This window comes from Cotesia typhae, unplaced genomic scaffold, assembly GCF_013202065.1.
Source record: "Cotesia typhae breed Kobodo isofemale line unplaced genomic scaffold, CoteBio_Ctyphae contig_26, whole genome shotgun sequence".
NCBI lineage: Eukaryota > Metazoa > Arthropoda > Insecta > Hymenoptera > Braconidae > Cotesia > Cotesia typhae.
Genome location: NW_027423732.1, coordinates 2,173,264 through 2,199,056, shown reverse-complemented (window position 1 = coordinate 2,199,056; position 25,793 = coordinate 2,173,264). Strand labels below are relative to the sequence as shown.

The window sequence follows — 25,793 nt, the reverse complement described above, 5'->3', positions numbered from 1 at the left end:
ATAAATCAAGAGAGTCAATAAACAAAAATAATTTATTTTTAACAAAAAATCTATCGACAACTATTACTCCAGTACATGAGATTGACCATCAATTAATTAATTAATTAAAAAATTAATTAATCAAACATTGACATCTACATCTTGGTTGCGTTGCTTAATAATATTCGCGAGATAAAACTCCCCTGCCTTGTACGAGGATCTCACCAGCGGACCACTAGCGGTGTAGAGGAACCCAGAAGCGTTTCCGAACTCCTCCCAGTGCTTGAACTTCTCCGGAGTAACGTACTCGATCACCTTAAGGTGGCGCTTCGTCGGTTGCATGTACTGGCCTAATGTCAGCGCGTCAACTCCTGCAGACCTCAGGTCTCTGATTGTGGTTTCTACTTCCTCGTCGGTCTCTCCCAGACCTAACATTATTGAGGATTTGGTTATTAGATTCGGGTTTAACTCTTTCGCCATTTTTAGGACTTTCAACGATTGTCTGAAATAAGTTTATAAAAGATTAATGTTGTTACATGGTTTAAAGTACATTGTTGAATAATAATAATAATAATAATAATAATAATAATAATAATAATAATAATAATAATAATAATAATAATAATAAAATACTGAATCAAAATCATATTATTATTATTTTGTTATTAAATGCTCAGGGGGGTTATCCCCGGAGTCCGATTCTCCGAGGGCCCAGCCTGAGCTCCATCCGTTACTGCTGGACCACTCCGCACAACAAGGCGGTTAGTGATCACAGCAGGCCAAAGTCATTTCCCTTAAGAGACGGAGAGAACCAAGTAAAACAGCCTTCTGCATCCTAACTGCCAAGAACTCAGCTTTTGATGAGCAAGCTGGAACTTTGGCAAGTGAGGATACAAAAGACTGTTTCATCCCTCCTAGGACGCCAACAATCAGGACGACAAGCTTGACACGGTAACCTGGGTAAAGTTTGCCAATTTCAAACAGGAGATCCTGATATATTTGTCTTTTGTGCGCTTCTTTGGCTGAGATGTTGTATTCAGCCGGGGCCGAGAACTCAATGACATAAATGTCACGAGTGGCCTTGTCGAAGAGCACAATATCAGGTTTGTTGTGATCTATCCGCCGGGTTGTTGCAAATGGCATGTTCCAATAAATTTTGCAACTGTCATTCTCAACAACCTGGGGAATATCTCCTGGCAAATAAGGCAGCACTGGTGTCACGTCAATACCGTAGCAATGACGAAGATAGTAGTACAGTACTCTCAGGGCAGCATTGTGACGCTGGATATATGCACCTCTCGCCAGCACTGGACATGCCGACAAAAGGTGCATAAGCGTCTCCGGATGTTGTCTACACCTCCTACAGGACGTGTCCGGAAGCTGCACCTGGAGCACCTTGCTACGGTACTCAAGAGTGTTAATGACACCATCTTGGCAGGCAAATATGAACCCTTCAGTCTCGGACATCAGGCCCGCTGACTTTAAGAAGGAAAACGTCAGCTGGATGGACAAGCCATGATCACGCACGTGTTTAATTAAATAATATTATTATTATTATTATTATTATTAATATTTTCATTATTAATCATTAAATACTTTCGAATTACAATAATAATAACAATCAAATTGTGAGTCAAATATTGTTTTATTATTATTTTCTGTATAATTAAGAGAATAATGAAAATTTTGTCCCAGGCGTATTTATATGATAAAATGAAGTTTTCTTAATTAAATAATTAGAAAGGTCAATACTTATATAATTGTCCAGGTAAGTTTTAAATTATAAATTATTTTTTAAATTTGAATTTTGGCGGGAGAGTGACGTAGTTCTGTATCCGGTGCGCAACGCCATCTTACAGCAAGTTTTAAAAGCTTTGTTAAACCCGGGAACTTTCAAATGTTTAATTTAATAAGTGTTTAAAAATTTTAGATTATCTATATTATTGAGAGAATAAGAAAATTTTTTGGTAGTTATTATCATGAATTTATTAAGTATGACATTTATTTGCAAACTTACTTATAATGTGCTCGTCGATCTCGTACAAATGGCGTCAAGCGTTCTACCGTTTCAATGTTATGAGCAAATACATCCAATTTTGAGTTAACAATTGTTTTTATACAAGTTTCATTTCCTGTAAAATCAGGTACTAATGCCTCTACTAAAATATTACTCCTGAAAAAATTTATTTATTATTGATTAATTAATTTATTAATTTACAATTCAACAGGCTTATAAATTTTTCAAAAAAGAAATTCTTACCGATTCTTGAGTTCCTTTATCGTAGCTGCAATGTGATTGGATCCTCCATCGGGTAAGTCTAAAAAAAAAAAAAAAAAATAATACAGATAAATTTTTGTATTTAACTATTTTTTTTTCAACTTTCAAAATTTCAACGATTTCATTTTTTAATTTTAGGAATTTTTATGATTTTCAACTGGAGCGAAATGACCTCCTCAATCAAATAAAAACCAACTTACCATCACGATCAACGGAAGTCAATACAATATAATCAACTCCCCATTTTGCGACGGCTATCGCGGTGTTAACAGGCTCCTCAGGATTGAGCGGTGGAGGCGCTCGAGCTGTTTTTATTGAACAAAATCTGCAACCTCGAGTGCAAGTGTCTCCCATCAGCTAAAATTTCTCCTTTTTAATAATCTAATCAAAAATAATAAATAATCAATAAAATTACTCACCATAATAGTCGCCGTAGAAGTTCCATGCTCGCCTCCTCCCCAGCACTCGCCAATATTCGGGCACCTGGCCTCCTCGCAAACAGTCGCTAGCTTCAGATCTCTCAATTGCGTTTTTAATTGCGCATAATTTTCACCCATGGGAATTTCGCGCTTTAACCAGGGTGGTAATCTAAGCCTAGACTTGTCATTTTTGTCTAGTTTTAATTTTCCATCATATTTGGGAATTTTTTCACTAAAAAAGTCTTCAAAATTTGGACCCTCTTTTAATTTTTCTTTAAAAGTTCCTTCTGCTGTTTTTGAATAATTTTTTACCTGAAAAAAAAATAATAATTATCATAATTATAAAAAGAATAAATGTTATTATTATTATTATTATTTACAAATAACAATAATAATAAAAATTATTGTGTAGAATTTTTCGCCTTTTATAATGATAATAATAATAATAATAATAATAATAATAATAATAATAATAATAATAAAAATTAAAAAATGAGTGTTTTTATTATTTCTACTACTATGATTACTATTATAATGGTTTTTATTATTATTATTATTATTATTATTATTATTATTATTATTATTATTGTCCTCATTTTTTCAAGATGTCAAATTAATGATAATAATGCAGAATTTTTAACAATTGTTATCATTAAATTTTTAATTTTGTCAAAATAAATAAAAAATAATCAATTAAAAAAAAAAATACTTACATTAAATTGAATACTAAAATTTGTACCAACTCGTCGATACATTTTTAAAAATAATTATCTTTACAATGATAATAAATAAACAAACACAATTGCATAATTATAAATTTTCCTTTATATTATTCTTTAAAAAATATAGGTTATATATCCATTTCCCAACATTATGACACTTCTGCTGTTCTACTCACCCTCGTGATCATGATTATCAATAACAACTGTTATTATTATTATTACTCCACTTCAAACAATAACTTTCAAAAAACTCCGCAAGATACCGCCTAATTTAAAATTCCGCGCGCCTTTTAATTTAAACATTCCCGCGCTAAAATTCAAATCTTTTATTCGCCATTTTCTTTTCACCCGCTGATAAGTAAAGAACTGCCATTTTGTCGACAGTTAAATACACAGCTTTAAGTCATTAAAAATAATAAAAATAAGAAACTATACCCAATAAAAAATAATTAGAGATGATAATCGTAAATGAGGCCATTTAAGATAATTAAGGAGTGAGGTAATAAAAATATTTTTTTGTCTGGAGGCATTTATTTAAGATCTTAACAGTTTTTATCAATTTACACCAGAAATAAATAATTAATTACTTGGAAGTGAGTATTCATATCGGTACAAATTAAAAATTAATATTAAATATATATATATATATATATATATATATATATATATATATATATATATATATATATATATATATATATTTATTTATTTATTTATTTATAAAGCGTTAATGTTTACGTTCATGTGACTCGATACTGAGTTCTCATTACTTTGTCGATTGCTTCATAGGTTAGCCCATGGCCGATTGGAATAACGGTCGTGTATATGGGAACCAATTTTTCTTCCTCATCGTCTTCATATTCATCATCACTATTTTCCCTGGTTTTCTCTGTTTCTAAAATGAAGCGAGCGTACTTGGAAATAAATCCAATTAAAACCCACTCGCGATTAGTGTATCGCCTGCAAATAACTGGACTTCCGGAATCGTACTAAAGAAGAAATAAATAATTAATGTAAAATAAAATACGGAACAACTGGAAAATATGTTGAAGTGATAAATGAGGATATTTATAGCAAATCTATTAGTTTTTTTTAACAATGATTCGTCAAGTTGTAATAAACAAAACAGTTTGTTATTTTATTACATTGATCTGTTGTCTTAACAACAATTATTTCCTTAAAATAATTGTGTAAAAAAAATTGGCCAAAAAATTTCCCAAATGTATCACAATAAGGGACATTTTTTAGACAATTTTAGGACATCATATAAGTTATTGGTTTTACCCCGTTTTGCAAAAATCGAGTTTAGGGAAGAAGGGGGTTAATTGAATCAAAACAAGTTTAGTAATTTTTTACTATTCAAATTAAGACTAAATAATAATTTTTTTTTCTTGGAATAGTCGTTGATTATGTCTACTATCATTATCAATACATAAATTAGTCAATAAACAACGTGAATTTTTAAAAATTATTAATTTATCCAAACGCGTCGAATGGTTCAATTGACCCCCGCTTGGGGGAAATTGAACCGCTGCTTGGGGTCCATTGAACCAAAAATATTTAAAACTCAAACCCGAACTTTTAATAAATAATATATTAATTTTTACTTGCTAATATTACTGTTGCGCCGTTTTAATACCCAGATATTATATTAAATAAATTAAAAATCAATTTTCATTATAAATTAAGTTCATCAAAGTGTTAGGTTATTTCCCAGAGTTTTTTCACGTAGAGTCAAGATGCGCGCGCATGTCCCATGCTTCTCCGTATGGTTCAATCGTCCCCGGGACAGCTGGTTCAATTGACCCCATATAACTTTATAACAATTAATAGTAAATAATAAATAAATAAACTATTATATCACTATAAACAAAGTTGAGGATTATAAAGTATAAGTATATAGAACGACTACAATTCAAACTTTATCAATTAATTCAAAAATTGAAATATTATTAAACAATTTGTCACCAGCCGAAAAAAAAGTTTACATGCTTAAAAATAAAAAAATCTCAAAATTTTTAAATTTATTAATTGCAATGATTTCAAATTTTGATCATATTTGAGTTTAACATATTAGTATCTAATTTTAAGAGCATGAAGCGTTTTTTCAATTTTTTCGATTTTTTAATTCCAATGGTTCAATTGTTCCGTGGTTCAATTGACCCCCTTCTCCCCTACTCATTTGTTACTACAACATATTTTATATCGTTCCACCAAAATCGGTTTTTGCATGAAGCGAGTGATAAAGATTAATTACCAAAACTCCGCCTCCTGTCTTTGTTTTGCAGTCTAGCACATTGCTGGTCATCTTACACTCAAAGTCAACCTCGTGCTTCCCTTTTTGGCGGGTGGTGATTGAGGTCAGTAAGCACTTTCTGAAGTCAATGTCGTTGAAATCGGAAGATTTTGCGACTGGAATAACTTTTCCTCTTCTGGAATTCCTGGAGGCGTCGTGGATTATTCTATCGTAGAGGATCACTAGGCCGTAGTCGAATTTTTTTACGTCGTAGTTCTTCTGGAAATTGTGGTAAGTTACGTTTTCCATCGCATAGATTCGCCGCCTTGTTGATTTACGGGAATCGTCTAGGATTTCGCCGAAGATGTAGACGGTGGTGTCTTCAGATAGTGGAAGTGATCTGGAAGTTAACGTAAGATTTTAGAGAGTGATGAAAAAGTATATGGAACAATGTAAGAATCTATAGAACAATGTAAAACAATATAGCACGATATAGAAAATCTATAGAGAATCTATAGAACGATGTAAAATTGTATGAGACAATTTATAATTATGTGAAACAATGTAAAATTATATGAAACGATGTTAAATTATATGGGACAATGTAACAATTTATAAACAATCTAAAATTATATAGAACAATGTAAGATTCTATAGAATAATGTAAAATCGTATGGAACAATGGAAATTATATCGAACAATGTAAAATTATAAGAAATATTGTAAAATTATATGGAATAATATGAAAATATGTAAATCATCGTAGAATTATAAGAAACAGTGTGAGAATCTATAGAACAATCTAAAATTATATGGAATAATGTGAATATATGTGGATCAACATTGAATTATATAAAACAATGTAAAATTTATGGAAAATTATATGAGTCAGTATAAAATTATGTGAATATCATAAAATTATATGAGGCAGTTTTAATTCATGTCAAATCATATAAAACAATAAAAAATTATTTACAATGTAAAATTATATAGGATAATTGAAAGTCTCATAGAACAATATAAGATCAATGAAACAATGAAAAAATATTTTCAACTGTATAAAATTGTATTTGATCAAAACTTATATCGTTTTACATCTTCATGAAAAACTATCAATAACATTAAGTGTGTAGAACACTGTGAATGTAGACGAAGCAATGTAAAATTATATGTTATCAGAATCTATTTTTATACGGTTTTATAGAAAATTATATGAAACAAAATAAAATTGTAGTAAACAAAACTTTTTGTAATTACACACTTTTATACAATAATGTAAACAATGTATAATTATATAAAGGGATGTAAAATTATATACAACAAAAATCGATATAATTATACAATTTTACAGAAAATTATATGATAGAATGTTTATAATTACACATCCTTATATAAAACAATGTAAAGTTATATGAAACACTGTAAAATTATAAAGACTAACATGAAATTATATAATACTAGCAACCTTGCAGTCACTATGTGACTGCCGTAAATGATGAACTATAAATAAATTCTACATTATTAAATAATGACTTTTGTTAAAATGCACTGTACTTTCTTAACTATTGATGTTTTAAAAGATATGAGCTCCTCCCGATGTTACACTCATCGAGAGTTTTCATTTGAGTACCCACATGCATTTTGATATATTTTTCATATATACATATATATAATATATATAAATATATGAGTCGGCCGCGATAGCCGTGCGGACTAATGCGTTAGTCTGTACAGATATCGTGCCGATAGGCGCGGGTTCGAGCCCCAGCGGTTGTTAGAAAATTGATTTCAATAACAACCGCTGAGGGTCGCTCTAGTAGCCGAACTGTACTGATCAGGTTTTCTGTGGTTTTCCTTGGTCACTGTGCTAAAGCTTAAATGGGCAGGCACAGGCAAATGCGTACAGTACCTGTAAGTCGGCCACAGCCGTTACCTCGAACGCATTAAGGTGGGGTAGAAATCTACCTCACCGAGAGGGTGAGGGAAAAGAAGGAAATAAATGTGGTAGTTACTAATGTATAAAAACATAGTAAGAATAGATGAGAGACAAAAGTGGAAGTAAAAATAATCCCCACCCTCTCCTTGTAAAAACACACTAAGGTTGGATACAAGTGAAAATCACATTTATTTATTTATAAATACATGAAAAATTGATGTGGATACTCAAATGAAAGGTTTTGATGAATGTAACATCGGGATGAGCTTACAACTTTAAAAATGTCAATAACTAAGAAATTACCTTGTATCTTGTGAACCATTGACATTTTTAAAGATATAAGCTCATTCCGATGTTACACTTATCAAGACGTTTCATTTAAATACCCACATGCATTTTTTATATATTTTTCATATATACATATATATAATATATATAAATATATGAAAAATCGATGTGCGTACTCGAATGAAAGGTCTCGATGAGTGTAACATCAGGATGAGCTTACATCTCTAAAAATATCAATAGTTCACAAAATACAAGATAATTTCTTAATTATATATCTCAAGACAGAGCATTTTCGAATGCAGCTTAAATACTTATCATAATAAAAACAAAAAAAAAATTTTTTCCTTCAAAAGGAGGTCATTACTCCGGAAAATGGGTATAATTACCTGTTAAGACACATGGCACTGGTAAGAACAGCCCGTTCGTGTATGAGCGCACCTACGCAATGGTACGTTGTCTTATGTCCTTTAAAGTGATCAGTGCGTTCCAAAGAGAGATCGACCATCCAAACATGGTCCCAAAGTTGTTCCGGGCTGAACTTCCGAATTTCCCCGAGGATTCGCGAGTTCAAGAAGACTATGCCCTCTAATACCATAAAAACCAGGAGGAATCTTACCGGGAACATTTCTTCTCTGTGAATATATAATTATATTTTATTAATTTTTCCACATTTAATTTTTAAAAATTATTTTTTTTAACGTTTTATTATTTCATGTCTCACACTGTCCACGTTTTAAATTGTTTTAAAATAGCTTGACTGTAATGAGTGTGAGCGCACTTGATAAATGGCTTGAAACAAGTCTAATGTGATATTAATGATGATATTAAAGTTATAAAAGTTTATATATATATATATATATATATATATATATATATATATATATATATATATATATATATATATATATTATTTTAGAAAAAATTTATTTCTATTTTTTTTTTTCTGTCCGCTGGAATGTCAGAAGGTATTAAAATTATTTATGGACTGTAATAAATAAAAATTTTTTTTTAATCTGTTTTTAGAGGAAGAAATATTAATTTTATTTTTTTTTTAATAAATTTAAGTATTTTATTATTTTTTATAGGGAAGAAATAGCCGGCAGGCTGGCCGCTGTTATCATTATTATCAGTACGCTTAATGATAGATAATTGATTTGGAGATAAGTTTATTAAAAGACGCACCTGTAAGTTACGCGCGTGGAGAAAACTATTTGGTGGGAATCACCGTCAGTTTGTAAACTTTTTTTTTTTTAATTTGATTTTAAGGCTGACTAGGTAATTTTAGGAAACTTTATATAATTTTATATAATTTCTACAATTTTATATAACTCTATATAATTATATATAGCTTTGTATAATTGTATACAAGATTATATAGTTATAAATGAGTATATAGATTCATGTAATAATATTGATTAATATAAAATTATATGCGGATTTTATAGTCATTTACAATTTTCTATAATTTTCCATGGTTTCATATAACTCCATATAATTTTATATGATATATATATATATATATATATATATATATATATATATATATATATATATATATATATATATATATATATATATATATATATATATATATATATATATATATATATATATATATATATATATATATATATATATATATATATATATATATATATATATATATATATATATATAATTTTTATATAACGTTGTTTATAATTTTATAGGATTCATATAATTTTATATATTGGAACGAAGTTCCTTATGGCGTGTCGCGAAAGGGGGCTAGACGGAAAAAATTCTTACGAAAAGTTGTCACGACACTTTTTGTTATAGTAAGCTATTGTAAGCTATAGTAAACTATTGTAAGCTCATATATGTAATACTCCTATATGGACAGTTTCTAGAAGTGGAAGCTGTTCCGATAAAGTGAGACAGAACATATCACTTTCTCTATCCTCCGAGTGTCTAGCTCAGTTCTGCGCATGCTCTTGTGCGCAGAACGGAAAACATCGAGTTATTCAAATAACATATACTTTGTAATAATTTTTTAATAATTTTGAAGGAAAAAACTTTTTTTTTTTTAAATATAAATTATAACACAAAATGATAATAAATATTTAAGTTCTTATTGGATAAAAGAAGGTAAAAAAATAATTTATTTTTATTAAATTCTATAAGTATTGTTAAAAGATAGAAACAAACAAACCTTACTCATATTCTTTTTGTTTTTCGCAAATGTTTCTAAAAAATGACAAGTTAATAAAAATATATCAAGTACTTGGAAGCAACAGTATTAGTAAAATTGAAAACAAAAATAAATTCAGCTAATACAACTTTATTTAACACAAAAAATTGTAATATAGTTTGTTAATTCTTTATTGATTATAAAATAAAATAAGTTTATTATATTTTTGCCGAACATAATTATCTTTATAATAAAAAATATTATAAGTTGAATTCGTCGTCAATAACATTCGTGTAAAATATATACAATTTATATTTACAATTTACAATTAATATATACAATTTATCTAACAAGCAGTTAGAATATACTATACCATCAGAGCATCACCACTCTCATCAGTTAACATACGATTTTCCTTAAGATGATTTATTAAATCTTCCAAAGATTTAACTTTTTTTTCGAGATTCCTTGTTTGTCTCTGTAGCTGTTTTATTTTTTCTTTTTTTTTTTTTTTTGATCATCAGTCTTTATTAAAGAAATTGTTCTTTTAGCCCTTTTGGGTGTAGCAAAATCTGATAGTGATATTTCACTAACATGACGGGGCTCAAAAAATTTACGTTTTCGATGTTCACTGATAGAATTATTTTCGTCTGGAATTTAAAAAAAAAATATAAAACAGTATAAAATTTGTCGGAAAAATAATTAAATAATTAAAATTTCAATCCTTACCAGTATTTTTGTCATCGTTGCCAGAATTTGTTGCATTTTTCATAAATTCATTTAAATCAAATTGCTTATCGTAGTCCCTAAGTCATCTAAAAGTAAAATATTTAATAATTTATAAAATTTAACTATCAATAAAATGTTTTTTATACACTTACCAGAATTAATGTTACTTTTATTTGACGTCTGATCGTCGAAGCTGTCTAATTCAATATAGTTTTCTGGACCTAAAAAATAATGAACAAATGTTTTATTCGTACTCTACATCTTTCAAATTTTGTACATAAATGTTATTTCTTCACTTTTTTCCACAATACCGAGTATATTATTCTCGTCGACAATATTATTGTCGGAAAAAAATGATGAGGATTGATTGGTAACTTCATTTTTATTAAATAATTCCGATAATGGTGTGTTTGGCTCTGATTTATTACTTGAATCGATATTGAGTGGATTCGTAAGATAAAGTGTAGGAACTGCATCACGTTTGATGGAAGATTTAACAGCTCCGAAAATATTAGATACACAAATGTCTTCAATTTTAAAATGCCTGGAACATATGCATGTTCTTCTTACATCATTTTCTACAGTTAATCCACAAGCCTTTAGCCACTTTATACGAATCTCCAAATTTTTGGGAAATCTATAATTAGTAAAATTTAAATTTTATTTCGAACGTATAAAAGTTGTTAATTTGAAAAATTAGAAATAATTTACACTTACCGATGCAATGAAATATTGTCAGTTCTTGATGCTTTTTTATTACATAAAAAACAGAAGTTCACTATAATTTTTTTAATAATTAGTAATTGAAAATTTAGAATTACCTTTCTGAATTATAATAATAAATACATTTGTATATAAACACAATTCTAACCACAAAATTATTTCCCTTATTCTTTCCCCACTACTGATATTTTAAAGAATTCATAAGCATGCGCAGCATGACCAAAGTATCTCGGAGGAGAGAGAAAATAAATATTGTCGACACCGTAATGTTGAGACATTCCTTCCCGTATAAACTGTCCATATAGGAGTATTACATATATGTGTAAGCTATATTGTAAGCTATTGTAAACTTCGTTCCATCCGGGTGTCCCTTGACACCTCTCAAGTTTTTTCTATATAATTATGTATAGCTGTGTAAAATTGTAAAATTCTATACAAGATTATATAGTTACTAGAATTCAAATTTGCGCGCGCAAGCGCGCGCCTTAGTTTAGGGTTTGCATATATTTTCATACTTATGATATATTTGACCAATCACGTTACGAATAGTTTGCTTACATGATATATTTTCATATTTCTCATCTAAATTATAAGAGTGGAATGAATGAGTAAATGGAGATTCGTATAATAATATCTATTAATATAAAATTATATGGGGGTCTTATAGTCATGTATAATTTTATATAACTTCGTATAACTATATATAGCTTTGTAAAATTGCATACAAGATTATATAGTTATAAATGAGTAAATGGAGATTTATATAATAATATTTATTAATATAAAATTATATGTTGGTTTTGGAGTCATGTATAATTTTATACAACTTTACATGGTTTTATAGAACTTCATATAATATTGTATATAACTTTGTATTTTCTATGTATTTTTATATAACTCCATACATCTCCAATTCGATGAAAAAAGCCATATAATTTTTTGATCAGATATAATTTTATAAGATCGAATAATAATTCTCCAACCTCCAACAGAACTCTGAAATATATCTTAACTCAATTTATTATTATCAGAAATACATATAAAAAATAACAATAAAAAACTTTCTTGAATATAACTCAAATTCCATGCACCAGCGCCACTGGAACAGAACTACTCCAAGCACCAATCAAACGCGTTCTGGAAGATCCTGAGCCAGGGAGAGGTTTTATTCTTCCATCCAATCGGAATGTACGGCCACTGCCACATCTGGGTGCATCTCTCAGGATGTGGCATCATCGCAAGATGTCTGCCGTCATCGGAACAAATTCCTGCAACGCCACCTACGGATGGAACACAAACTATTAGTACTTGTTCTTGCTGATAGATGGCGTAGAACGGCAATAAAACTTACCTTCGCTGCCATTCGGGTTCATCGGATACTTCTCTGTGGGAGTTCCGCTGTCGTCGACATACCTCAGGGCGACACACTCCTGGACGGCCATTTTTTCGAGGACTCCTTCCTTGAAAGTAAACTTGCCTTCTCCGTGAGCGATCCAGACTCCCATTACGGATTTATCCATTCTTCGGAGCATTATTGCCTTGGACCTCTCGATCATGACGGAACTCCAGCGACATTCGAACCTCTCTGATTTGTTGTGTTCCAGTAGAACCTAATCCAGGGGTAGGGAAGAAAAAATTAGTAAAGTTTTTGAAATTAGCAAGAAATATTGTTCATTGTTTTAATAATTAGCAATTAGGAAGAAATATTACTAATTGTTGTGAGATATTGGCAATTAGTAAAAAAATGTTAATTTTGTTTGAAAAATTAGCAATGGGAAGAAATAATAATAATTTTATTGATTTATAAACAATTAGGAGAAATGTTAATCATTGTTCTATATAAACAATCATAAGAAGAAAAACAATAGTCGTTTAGTTGATAAATTAGCAATTAGGAAGAATAAATAGTAGTTTTTATTGATAAATAAGCAATCAGGAAGAAATATAGAAATGATTTACATGTAAAATTAGCAATTAAGTAGAAATATAAATAATTATTGCAACTAATTAGTAATTAGGAAGAAATAATAGTATTATGTTGGAAAATGAATAAATAGTAAGAAGTGGCACTAATTATTTTTAAAAATTAGCAATTAGGAAGAAATATCAACACTAATGTTATACAATGAGCTATCAGTAAAAATTAATTGTAATTTTTCTTGAAATTTAGCAATTAAGCAATTAAGAAGAAATGTTACCAATTAATTCAATTAATTAGTAATTTATTAAAAAGAAATTTTGTAATGAATTAATTTTTAAGATTAACTGTTAGGAAGAAATATTATAATTAATTTTTTTGAAGATTAATTATTAGGAAGAAACAATATAATCAATCTAAGACTGACAACCAGGAAAAAGATTAGTAATTATTCCTATTAATTAATCATTAATTAGGAAAAAAATTATTTAAAAATTTTTTTTAAACATTAGCAATTAGGAAGTAACGTTACCTAACCTTACTAATTATTGTAACTAATTAGCTTACTATTAAAACTAAAATTAATGTTACTAATTAGGATTAAGAAAGAAATAATATTATTATGTTAGAAAATAAAGAATTCATAAGAAGTGACACTAATTATTTTGAAAAATTAGTAATTAGGAAGAAATATTACCAATTATGCCACCCAATAAGCTATCAAAAAGAAATAATTTTAATTTTTTTTTAAATTTAGCAATTAGGAAGAAATGTTACCAATTATTTTAATTAGTTAGTAATTTATTAGGAAGAAATTTTAGAATGAATTTATTTTCAAGATTAACTATTAAGAAGAAATATTATGATTAATTTTTTTACTATTATTAGGAGGATGTAACAGGGTAAAATTACCCTTAATCGATAAGTCACCGGATATCGATAATTATTCGACATAGCACTGGCGCGTCTCGATCTTCGGGCCTAAAGGGAGAATAGGAGGGGGTGAGTTTGGGTTAAAATAAGTGAGCCGTGCAGTGGAAAAGGGAGAAGTAGTGTGACCGCCAGACTGAGTGCCACGGAAATCAAGAAGGACCGATCCCCGGAGTAGTGACGAGACGAAGGAAGCCAATTACAACTAGGACTTCATCCTCAACGAGTGAGTTAAATCATCGTTTTGTTCGTCAAAGTATCAATTATTACTCTGTGGGAAAGAAGTGGACTGCGGTTTACCGAATACCCAGTTACTTCTCCTATTTAATTATTATGGATCGTTTAATCGACGATTATTAATAAATTAATAGTGGAACATTTGCTAGTTTTGGATTTGGTGATTTTCATGGGGGTTTATACCCGAGGATCACTCAATCGACCTTGCGGGGAAATTGTAATAACTAAAAATTTTTCAATCAATTAATTAACATCCGAAAATTTCGTTAATTTTATTGTTATAATTTTTATAACAATTAACTTAGTAAAATTGATTGATTTTTGTCATTGAAAAAAATCGACAAATTTTTATTCGTGGAATTTTGGTCAAGCGTCAATTTTTGTATCGCAGTAAATTTCAATAACCAAGGTCAAGCAAAACTTAGCTAGCGAGTGTTCTAGCAAATAAAAATTGAATATTTCGACTTGTGTCGAATTTTTTATAATTTATAAAACGAGTAGAAAATTATTAATAATTTTATATTAAGAATTAATTATTGATAGTTCTATATTGAGAATAATATAGATTGGAAAATTATTGAATATTTTATATTAGGAAAATTATTAATTGAGAATATTATAGAGTGGAAAATTATTAAGAACATTATATTAGGAATTATTTATTGAGAATATTATATTATAAAATTATTCCGTCAAGTGTGAATTTAATAATTTTGGGATTAAGTCCGTGAAGTAGTTAAATTAAAATTACTGAAACTTGATAATTATTGGCGTGGACATTAAGTCCTAGGAATTAGTTAATTGAGTCAAAAATCGTCACAGTAAAAATTTAGTGAGAATTAGTTAATTAAACTTGGGTTAATAATTTTGAAATGATTGTAAGATTTATATTGTGATTGATTTAATTATCAAAAGTTAATTCAGGATATTAAGACCTTTTGTTTTAAATAGTTATTGTATATTGTTAATACCATGATTATAAGTTACTGAGGAATTTTAATCCATCTAATATTTTAACGGAATTAAAATTAACAATTGGAATTTGAGCATTGATTGTAAATTGAAGGTTGTCGTTTTATTAATTTACTAATGATTGAATAATTGGTTTAAAATAATTAATTAGAATTAGTTACAGTCCATTTTAGTAAAGTAAAATTTATAAAGTAAAAATTAATAAAAGTCAAGTTAGTAGTGTGAGTGTGAGACAAGTGTGGGTTATGAGAGTGTGCAGCAGAACATCTAGGTCTATGTTTCGTCGCTGGGCTGTTACTCCTGTGAGCCGAGTGAACGAGCCCGGTATATGATTCGTCTCTGTGCGGGTGATATTGTAGGTTTAGAAATCGGGTAGACGCCGGGAGGGGCTCGTCGAGATTAAGATATTGTTAAGTGTGGTTAGTGTCTGCGTGAGTGAATTTTGTTAACTAGTTTTAAGTCAAACCTTGTTAAGTTTTTTTTTTATTGTTAATAAATATCGATCGATCTTGTTAATTAATTATTTATTATTCAACAGCACCTTCCTCCACTCTCTCTACCCTAAGATTAAGTTTTCTCAGCTCTGGACCGGTTCCAGGAACCGTGATTAAAAATCCTGGTGGGGCCCTAATAATTATATTGGTTGTTAGTTTTGTTTAATTATTTAAAAAATTGATTAGGGGCCAACCTGAACAGATAAAACTGTTACAAGGAAATAATATAATTATCGTTTCATAGGACTAACTATTAGGTAATGTGTTACTAATTACTACAATTAATTAATTAATTATTAATTCGGAAAAAAAATTTCAATGAAATTTTTTTTAAATATTAGCAATCAGGAAGTATTGTTTCAAATTGTTCTAACTAATTAATTATTATAAAAAATGGCTAAATTAAAAAAAAAAATAAATCCTAACCTGAGGATCATTTTGAATGGTATCAGAACCAACCCATCCTAGAAGACTCATCAGCTGACATCCATTACAAACTCCAAGACTGAAAGTATCAGTTCTGCGTCGGAAACCGTCTAGCTGCTTGCTTAAATCAGGATGGAACAGCAAACTAGCAGCCCAACCTTTAGCGGAGCCTAGAACATCAGCATAGCTGAACCCTCCTGGGAAAATGACCCCGCGGAACCGGTCCAGGGTGACCTGGCCGTTAAGCAAATCAGTGACCGTCACGTCCCAGATCTCGAACCCAGCTTGGATGCAAGCAGCCGCCATTTCCCGATCACCGTTGATGCCTTCCTCGCGGATGACCGCCACTCTCACCGGGGTCTGCTTCGGAACCCAGGAATCGGGATCAAAGGTCAACCTGGCGTAGGGAAATTTTCTGGTCTCAAGTCCAAGGAACTCTTCTTCCGCGCAGGAGACGTTGCTCTGCCTCTTCTCCAGCTGTGCACTCGTTTCTTCCCAGATTCTCATCAACCTGAACACACTCTCATGCAAAACTTGCTGACCAGCCACTCTTATTGTGATCTTCTCCCCAAGTCCTAGGTTCGCTGTCATCCCCACAAAATACGCAGGTACGGAGTTTGACGCGAAAGTCTCCAGCGTAGTCATTAGGTCTTCTACTTCCAAGATCCAACCGACTTCCTCGGAGAAGAGCACGTCTAACACCTGGTTTCCCTTGTGTGAGATTTTTATGTCGACACCTATTATAATGATAAGAAAAAAAAAATTTATTATTCCTCTTCTAAAAAGTTGATAGCCGGATGTCGTATCGTTTTACGTCACTTCTGTGACTATTTTATTCGGTTGTTGATTTGTCGACTGAGATAGTGGCGGGATTTTTAAAAGAATGAGGGCAAGCGAAGCGAGCGTGTTAAGTCTAGTTTCATTAAATAGAAGAAAATTTTTACTAATTTTTTTTTAAGAAAATTAGTAATATTTCTTTACTAATTATTAATTAAAAGTAATTAATAATCCTTTTTTTTAACTAACTAATAGTTAAAAATGTTTTTGCCCTTATAACTACTTGAAATATGATTAATAATATTGTTTCCTTTATTACTAGTTAAAAAATGATTAGTAAAAATTTTTCATTGGTAACTAGTTAAAAATAATTAGCCATTTTTTAACAATTACTAATTACTAGTCATTAGTATTTTTTAACCTATTACTATAATTACTTATTTTTACTAAGTACTTATTACTACTAATTTTTTTCACTAGTTATTAGTAAAAAAATTATTTTCTGCAAAATTAGTTATATTAATCACGAATTACTAGTTACTAATAATTAGTAACATTTTATTACTAATTACTAGTTATTAATCATTAACAATATTTTTTTTACTAATTATTAGCTGTCAATAATTAGTTATCTTTTAGTCTCTAATTACTTGTTACTAATAACGACTAATTTGTACTGAGCACTAGTTACTACTAGTTTTTTTCACTAGTTAATAACTATTGAAAAAAATTGTGTACTGAAAAAATTAGTTATCTAACTGTCCAAAAAAAACTAATTACTCACCAGCCATTCCAGCGAATGCCATTTCCAGGAGACAAGTAATAAATCCACCATCACTGACATCGTGACCTGCCAGGACCTTATCTTCATCAATAAGCTTTTGAGTAACCTCAAATGCCCGGACGACTTCCTGGGCATCTTCCACATCAGGAGCCTCACTCCCCAGTTGATTGTAAACTTGAGCCAGGGCGGTTCCTCCCAGACGACTATTTCCATGTGACAGGTCGACGAAGACAAGGTAGGTCGTCTTCCTCAAGGTCGGACCCTTCAGGTCAGGAGTCACCACCTTCCTGATATCCGGGCAGGGCGCGTAGCACGAGACTACCAAAGTTCCTGGAGATTTGACGACCTCGGAGCCGACTCTAGCAGCCATGCTCAAGGAATCCTTGCCTCCGTCGATGGCGATCCCCAGGTCGCTCATCAGGTCACACATTGCGGCGCAGGCGTCGAAGAGTTTCGCACCTTCGCCGTCTAATTTAGCGGCCCACATCCAGTTTCCACTGCACTTTACGTCTTTCAAAGAAGAAATCTTTGCGAAAACCAGGTTGGTGACTGCCTCGATTACGGTCATCCTGGCACCTGGTTTTACATTTACAAGACCCTTGATTGGCTGTTCTCCGATTGAGGTTGCGATACCTGAGTCATGGAAATGAAAAAAAAATATTAGTAATTTCTTGGGGAAATTTATAATTAGGAAGAAATAACAATTTTTCTACTAAAAATAATCTCTCGGGAAGAAATAATGCTAATTATTTCAATAAATTGGTAATTAGTAAGAAATAGTACTAATCTTCCTTACAAATTAACAGTTGGGAAGAAATATTAGTAATTGTCTTGAAAAAATAAGCTTTAAATTACCAGAACTACTAATTTTTAACTAAGAAGAAATAATAGAAAATTTTCTGATATAAATAAGTAATTACGAAGATTATTACACCAATTGTTTCGAGAAATTAACTGCTAAAAATAATTTTACTAACTTTTATTTAAAAATAAGTGATTAGGAAGAAATGTCAAGAATGAAAAAAAAATTAGTAATTAGGAAAAAATTTCATTAGTTGTTCTTTGATATTAGCAATTAGGAAGAAATAATAGTATTTTAGCGTATAAAAATTGCAGCTAAAAAGAAATATTGGTAATTGTCTTTTAAAATTAATTGTTAAAAATACTACTAATTGTTTTAAATATTTAGTAATTAGGATGAAATGTCACTGATATTATTGAAGAATTAGCAATTAGGAAGAAATATTACAATTAACTTGGACGAATAAATGGTTAGAAAAAAAATAATACCAATTTCTTTTTAAGAAGTAATAAGTAGGAAGAAATAGTAGAAATTTTCATTTTTGAATAACAATTAGGAAGAAATATAACTTATTGTTCTAATGAATAAATATCACTAATTTTTTAAAGAAAATTAGTAATTAAAAAAACATTATATAAGAAAGATCAATTAACAAACCCGAAGTCGAAAAATGTGATATCGCAGTGACAGCGACATCAGCCAGAGGAGTGTGCAGGGGTCCAACGCACTGCTGCTGGGCGACGAGCCCGGTGACACATCGGTCGACCTTAGAGGTCAAGTACCTCTTGCTCCCGACGCTGGGAAGTCTCAGCACGCGTTCTAGAGCTTCCAGAACTGAAATTTTCCCAAGTTCCAGAGGAAGACGTTCCTCCCGGAGGTGACTTGAGGCAAAGGTCTTTTGAGGCATCTTTCCGAGAACAAACTCCAAGTCCAGGTCCACGGGGTGTTTTCCATCGTCCCTGCCCTCCAGGTGTTTGGCGACGTCGGGGGCCTTCTCCTGGGACAGGACAATCCGCCCGGAACCTGTCACTGTCCCAACGAAGTTCACGGGACACTTTTCCCGGTCAGCTATTTGCTGAATCAGCGCCACTGAGGATTCATCGCAGAGAATCGCGTCGTTCTCCTGGTACTCGGCACCCCAGAGTTCCAGGATGCTGATGCTCGGGTCCCCCAGGTCAAACTTCTCGGAGAAGATCACCGCACCGGCTGGTTCCACCAGTTCCTTGAGGACGTTGCCGTTCCCGCCGGCACCTTGGTCGTGGATGCTCAGGATCGGGTTCCTGGAACCGAGTTCCATGCATCCACGAACCACTCGGTTCAGTTTCTGTTCCATCTCTGCGTCTCCACGCTGGACTGCCCCGAAGTCGAGGTCTGCTGATTGGGTTCCTTGGACTGCCACGGAAGATGCTGATCCTCCGCCGACTCCGATTCTGTATACTGGGCCTCCTATTTTTGCAACCTATTAGAATAGAAAAGAAGAAATCATTAAATATTGGGAAAAAAATGAAGAACAATGAGAGATCAGAAAAAACATATTAGTTTACTGACAATTATATTATTAGGAAGATATATTACTACTTTTTTTTATATCTATAATTAGAAAAAAGTGATAGAAATTTTATGAATGATTGAGCAATTAGGAAGAAATTTTATTGATTATTCTGAAATTATTAGTGATGAGAAGAAAAATAATAATTTTGTTGACAATTTAGTAATTAGGAAGAAATAATAGTAACTTACTGATTATTCTTAAATAATGATTAAATTATTCTTAAATTCTTAGTAATGAAAAGAAAACAATAATTATTGTGTTGATAATTTAGCAATTAAGAAGAAATAATAGTAATTTACTGATAAATAAGCATTTAAGAAGAAATGTTACGATTTTTTGTGAAAAGTATATAATTAGGAAGATATTATAATAATTCCTTCTTTAAATAAGTAATTAGGAAGAAATTTTACAAAGTGTTCTGACAAATTAGTGATAAGAAGATATAATGATTATTGTACTGATAATTTAGCAATTAGGAAGAAATAATAGTAATTTACTGATAAATAAGCATTTAAGAAAAAACCTTACGATTTTTTTTAAAAAATATATAATTAGGAAGATTTTGTAGTAGTTTCCTTCTTGAATCAGTAATTAGGAAGAAATTTTACGGATTATTCTAAAAGTATTAGTAATTAAAAAAAACATTACTAATTTTTTTAACAACTTAGTGATTAGAGAATAATTGTAGAAGTATAAAAAAAAAAATTGGCCAATAGAAAGATATAATGGTAATTTCATGAATAATTAAATAATTAAACAATTAGGAAGAAATATTACTGATTATTCCAACGTATTCTTAATTGAAATAAATGATAGTATTGTTTGTTAAAAATTAAAAATTAGGAAGAAATCATAGTAATTCTATTGATAAAAAATTGATTAAGAAGAAATGTTACTAATTGTTCAAACATAGTAGTGATTAGAAGATTAAAAGTTTTTTTTTGTTAAAAAATTAATAATTAGGAAGAAATGAACGTACTTTAATAGATAGTGAAGCAATTGGGAAGAAATAATAGTAATTTTCTTCAACAAATCAGCATCTAGCAAGAAATTATAATAATTTTTCTTGAGTAACTAGTAACTAGGAAAAAATAATACTGATTGTGACTAAAATTCGTCATCAGAAGAAAAGTTAGAAGAAATGAGTTCAATTATTTTAACAAATTAGTAATTATAAAAAAACTAATAGTACTTTCGGTTAAAAATGAGTAATTAGAACTTAGAGGTTAGAAAATTAAAGTGTTACCTGCATTCCTTTTTCAGGAACCTTCTTATCAATCATCCCAGCATCAACTGTTCCACAACCACCACTGAACATGATCGGCTTGATCCACTCCACCCTGGACTTTTCTATCTTCATCCCAAAAGTTCTCGCGAACCCTGAGATAACTGGTTCCCCGAACTTATTCCCGTAATCAGAAGCTCCATTGCTGGCTTCGACAATTATATCCAAAGGCGATGCAAGATTCGAAGGATAATCGGCTGGAACTTCCCAGGGCAGGTTGTACCCGGGAATGAACAAGTTCCCCACACTGTATCCAGCAGTTCCTGCGATATAATGACCGCCGCGACCACAACCTTGAATATCACGCAGCCTACCACCGGTTCCAGTGGTGGCGCCACTGAACGGTGCGACGCCTGTTGGGAAGTTATGAGTTTCTGCGGTGAAAATCAAGTGGCGTTCCACTTTGGTCATCTAAAAAAAAGTTGTAAGTAAATTAAAATAAGTGCTTGTTGTTTAATTTCATTGTTTTTTTAAAGTTTAGTTAAAATTATTAATAAAGTAAAGAAAAAATATTTAATTTTTTTATCCAGAAAATTTTTAAATTGGAAATTATTTTTTGAATTTGAATTTTAGCGGGAGAGTGACGTAGTATTATATCCGGTGCGCAGCGCCATCTTACAGATAGTCAAAAAAACAGTATCTTAATGCAAATTTTTTATTGGAAGCCTTATAAAAAAATTAATTCTATTAATTAAACTAACCTGAAAGGCGCTGGGTTCCCAGGTGGTTCCTGGAACTAACGTTGGAACCTTGAACCCCTGGATGGCGCTGCTGTTGTCAGCGAATTTGATGACATTGTTTGGGTTACTGGACTTCTGGGTTCCTATGATCATGTCAAAGAGCGTCTGAGGCTTCTCGACGCCATTTATCACCAGCTTGCCGCGGAAGAACCAGTGGCGACTGTGTTCGCTGTTGGACTGAGCGAGGTCGAAGCATTCTACGCTGGTAGGGTTCCGCTTGAGCTTCGTTCTGAATAAGTCTGTGTAGAAGTCCAGGTCCCAGTCGTCGAAGGCCAGTCCTAGTTTGCTGTTCACGTCCTCCAGGGCTTTCCTGCCGTTCTGAAGGATGTCCACCTCGAACCAAGGTTCGGGTCTGAATCCATGGTCGAATGTCTCGATAGGTGACCTAGTGGAAATTTTTTATTTTTGTATCATTGGTTTGATAAGAAAAAATTATTAATTATTATGTAGAACTCTGTATAATTAAATGTGGTCCAATAATTTTTTAGGAACTCAAAATAATTTTTCATTAATTTAGAAAATTTTTATACAACTCTATTATATGCCTAGAAAATTATATGGAACTAAATACAATTATACAGAGCTTAAAAAAATCCTTTGAAGCCCCATTTAATTTTCTACATCATAAATTGGGTATTTACATGATTTTGATATTCATAAACTTTTGATATTTTTACATTCTATATAATTTTTTAAAATTTTTGGAAGAAAAATTTTTCGATTTTGTTCTTAAAAATTTAAATAATTTAATAAATAAAAGTGGTCCTAAATTACATAAAAGTCACGTGATGTAAAACGTGATGTGATTGGTGTGACGTCATTGTGCTGTTTGTAGCGCGTATATTTGAATGAGCATTTAAGTCATGTATAATATTTTACATTGCTAAAAAACTTAAAGTTAAGTTTTTTTAAATTTCAAGTTTTATACATCCTATTTTTAATGCTAGATTTTGTTGAAAATAATTAAAAGTGAAATAAATTTTTGTGAAATGTTTTTTTAAATTTAAAGTGAATGTGTTTGGAGGTTATGAACATGTCAATGTTGTTATACTAAGACTTTTGAGAAGCATCAGTTCAACAGTGTAGTTTGTGATTATCAACGAATTAATAAAAATGCCTCGGCGAAAAGTGGATCCTGATTTTTCCGTTTAACAGAATTTAATGAAACATTTATAAAAATTTTTTCTGGTGTCGATTTACCAGTATTTCTACACGTTGGAACTATACACCAATAAAACTCATTTTTTGACGACATTTCGAGTAATTAAATAATTTTATTTTATTATAAACAACACAACCAGATCTTTTTTTAATCAATCACAATTAACACAACAATTGTTTACACCTGCCACGTGTTTACAAGAGATTGGCGCTTAAAATTTCAAATGAAATAAGCACTATGACGTCACATACACGAGATGGAGCTACTTATTCATTTAAATATCTGCTTTTTTTATTTATTAAATTATTTAAATTTTTAAGAACAAAATCGAAAAATTTTTAAAAATTATATAGAATGTAAAAATATCAAAAGTTTATTAATATCAAAATCATGCAAATACCCAATTTCGACTCAAACTCAACAAAATAATCCTAGCTCCCAAATTTCTACCAACCTGTAACGACACTCAGTCATCCGATCATGAAGAGCATCCACAATTCTCCCAAAATCCTCGGAACTCTCTGGAACATCAACAAGGTACCTAGTAGATTTCTCCACCCTCGAAACATGACTCAGCCCCGCGGACTTGAAAATAGAGACCGCGTTACTGGAAAACGCCGTAGAAAAATTCAGCCGCGGTCCAATTTCCACAATAGTGGACCCAGGTGGCGCTGACAGCTGAGTTTCCTGGAACAACTGCGGGTCAAAGGGCGACGTGAGAGCGAAAGTAACTATCTTCAGGTCCTCAGAGGTCAAAGGTCGGCTACTCTCGATGTAGAAGCAGGTTTCAGTCCTCAGCTCGGTTATGCAGGGATTCACTTGCTGCAAGGACGCTAGTTTTGATGCCAGCTGACCTGACAACAGTCCCGATGACTTGTAGAGTCTTGTTATCGCCATCTTGCTGTTCTGAAATTTATAAATGACGTCAAATTGTTTACCAGGGATTGAGTAAAGGTTATCCGGGTTATCGGTGTTTTTATTGGGTAATTGTTACCGCAATAAATTATTATTTTTTTTTTTTATTTTAATAAATTCAATTTATTAATTATTGAATATTATTTTTGCATAGAAAAATTTATAAAAATTTTCTGAAATTTCAAAATTATAAAAGAATTTCTCTCATTAAAAAAAAGAATTCAAAATGATTTCATTTTTAATCATTTTGAATACTTTCTAATCCTTCAAATCCTTTTTAATACTATCTCTTATGGGCATTTAACATGTGAGATCATTTTTAATTCTTTTTTTTAATAAGGGTTTTAAATCAAAAATTTAATGTCAAAATTTTTATTCTTTCAATTCAGAAAATTTTTACAAAAGTTTTTTTTTAACTTTCTGAAAATTTTATTAAATAAAAAAAAAAATCCCCAAAAAATTATTAACAATTAAATATAATTCATTTATTATAAAAAAAAATTGAATATAAAATTTTAGAAAATTTTTTTTATTTTAGAAAAAAATTTTTTTTTGTACCAGAAAAAAATTTTTTTTATATTAAAAAAAATTATAAATAATTAAATGTGATTAATTTATAATAATAAATTTATTGTCACAATTTTCGATTTTAAAATTCTAAAACATTTTTTTTTTTTTTATTTCAAAAATCTTTTTTACTAAATAAAATTTTTCAATAAATTATTAACAATTAAATTTACTTCATTTGTTATAAAAAAAAATTTAATGTAAAATTTTTTTTTATTTAAGAAAAAAATTTTTTTACATTAGAAAAAATTAATAATTAAATTTAATTATTTAATAATAAATTTATTCTCACAATTTTTAATTTTAAAATTATAAAAAATTTTTTTTTTTTAATTTTAGACATTTTTATTTTGTATAAAAAAATATTTTTTAAAAAATTTAATCAATTTTCATAAAAAAATTCAATGTGGAAATTTTTTATAAAAACATTATTAATAATTAAATTTAATTACATTTTAATAAAAAGTTTCTCACCTTGATAAAAAAAAAAACAAACAATAACAATTACTAAATAAATCTTCTAACAAGTTTCTCTAACAAAAAAAAAAAAAAAAACAAATAATAAAGAGCACGTGGTTAACCTTTCAAGGTCTACTTGCAACTGATATCCTCAAACATCACCATCAACCACCTCTGTTGTAATTTTTTTCTAAATTAAAATTTAAAATTCAGATGGCGCTGCTCGAAAATTCTTGGCGGCCATTTTGAAACTGTAAGCCATTTCGCTCATTTGTTAAAATTATTTTCAGTGA

General features: G+C 30.3%; 3 protein-coding genes across 5 annotated transcripts; all 3 read right to left on the bottom strand.

Moving 5' to 3' along the window:
- Positions 1-14: 14 nt before the first annotated feature.
- On the bottom strand, positions 15-3,579 carry Las (lipoyl synthase, mitochondrial). The gene is made up of 6 exons (XM_074239749.1): positions 3,390-3,579; positions 2,677-2,988; positions 2,458-2,614; positions 2,240-2,297; positions 1,997-2,152; positions 15-481 (listed from the first exon to the last, which is right to left on the bottom strand). Exons 1-6 carry the CDS (start codon positions 3,429-3,431, stop codon positions 121-123), a joined length of 1,086 nt encoding a protein of 361 aa, XP_074095850.1. The 5' UTR covers positions 3,432-3,579; the 3' UTR covers positions 15-120.
- Positions 3,580-4,090: 511 nt separating this feature from the next.
- LOC141525315 (uncharacterized) lies at positions 4,091-9,153 on the bottom strand. Its single transcript, XM_074239750.1, has 4 exons — positions 9,041-9,153; positions 8,245-8,490; positions 5,656-6,034; positions 4,091-4,387 (listed from the first exon to the last, which is right to left on the bottom strand). Exons 2-4 carry the CDS (start codon positions 8,481-8,483, stop codon positions 4,139-4,141), a joined length of 867 nt encoding a protein of 288 aa, XP_074095851.1. The 5' UTR covers positions 8,484-8,490; positions 9,041-9,153; the 3' UTR covers positions 4,091-4,138.
- Positions 9,154-10,515: 1,362 nt separating this feature from the next.
- On the bottom strand, positions 10,516-25,642 carry Pfas (phosphoribosylformylglycinamidine synthase). 3 transcript variants are annotated; one of them, XM_074239534.1, is made up of 14 exons: positions 25,516-25,642; positions 24,014-24,465; positions 22,359-22,782; positions 21,619-22,068; positions 19,478-20,279; positions 18,019-18,651; positions 16,458-17,194; positions 12,832-13,090; positions 11,579-12,760; positions 11,475-11,505; positions 11,054-11,394; positions 10,910-10,978; positions 10,758-10,843; positions 10,516-10,678 (listed from the first exon to the last, which is right to left on the bottom strand). In XM_074239534.1, exons 2-9 carry the CDS (start codon positions 24,454-24,456, stop codon positions 12,591-12,593), a joined length of 3,918 nt encoding a protein of 1,305 aa, XP_074095635.1. In that variant the 5' UTR covers positions 24,457-24,465; positions 25,516-25,642; the 3' UTR covers positions 10,516-10,678; positions 10,758-10,843; positions 10,910-10,978; positions 11,054-11,394; positions 11,475-11,505; positions 11,579-12,590. The 3 variants fall into 3 exon arrangements, with proteins under 3 accessions (XP_074095635.1, XP_074095633.1, XP_074095634.1); XM_074239532.1 differs by having other exon boundaries at positions 11,475-12,760; XM_074239533.1 differs by having other exon boundaries at positions 11,069-11,394; positions 11,475-12,760.
- Positions 25,643-25,793: the final 151 nt, after the last annotated feature.

Bases quoted from the DNA above. Each gene is read 5' to 3' on its own strand.
- Las (XM_074239749.1), bottom strand. From the start codon at position 3,431: ATGTATCGACGAGTTGGTACAAATTTTAGTATTCAATTTAAT. The intron at 2,989-3,389 runs GTAAGTATTTTT...TTTTTTTTTCAG, and splicing joins ATTTTAGTATTCAATTTAAT to GTAAAAAATTATTCAAAAAC. The intron at 482-1,996 runs GTAAGTTTGCAA...AACTTATTTCAG, and splicing joins GATCGACGAGCACATTATAA to ACAATCGTTGAAAGTCCTAA.
- LOC141525315 (XM_074239750.1), bottom strand. From the start codon at position 8,483: ATGTTCCCGGTAAGATTCCTCCTGGTTTTTATGGTATTAGAGGGCATA. The intron at 6,035-8,244 runs GTAATTATACCC...GTTAACTTCCAG, and splicing joins AGTGCCATGTGTCTTAACAG to ATCACTTCCACTATCTGAAG. The intron at 4,388-5,655 runs GTAATTAATCTT...TTTCTTCTTTAG, and splicing joins AGACAGGAGGCGGAGTTTTG to TACGATTCCGGAAGTCCAGT.
- Pfas (XM_074239532.1), bottom strand. From the start codon at position 24,456: ATGGCGATAACAAGACTCTACAAGTCATCGGGACTGTTGTCAGGTCAG. The intron at 22,069-22,358 runs GTTAGTTTAATT...ACTTTTTTTTAG, and splicing joins GGGAACCCAGCGCCTTTCAG to ATGACCAAAGTGGAACGCCA. The intron at 13,091-16,457 runs GTTAGGATTTAT...CCCCTGGATTAG, and splicing joins CCATTCAAAATGATCCTCAG to GTTCTACTGGAACACAACAA.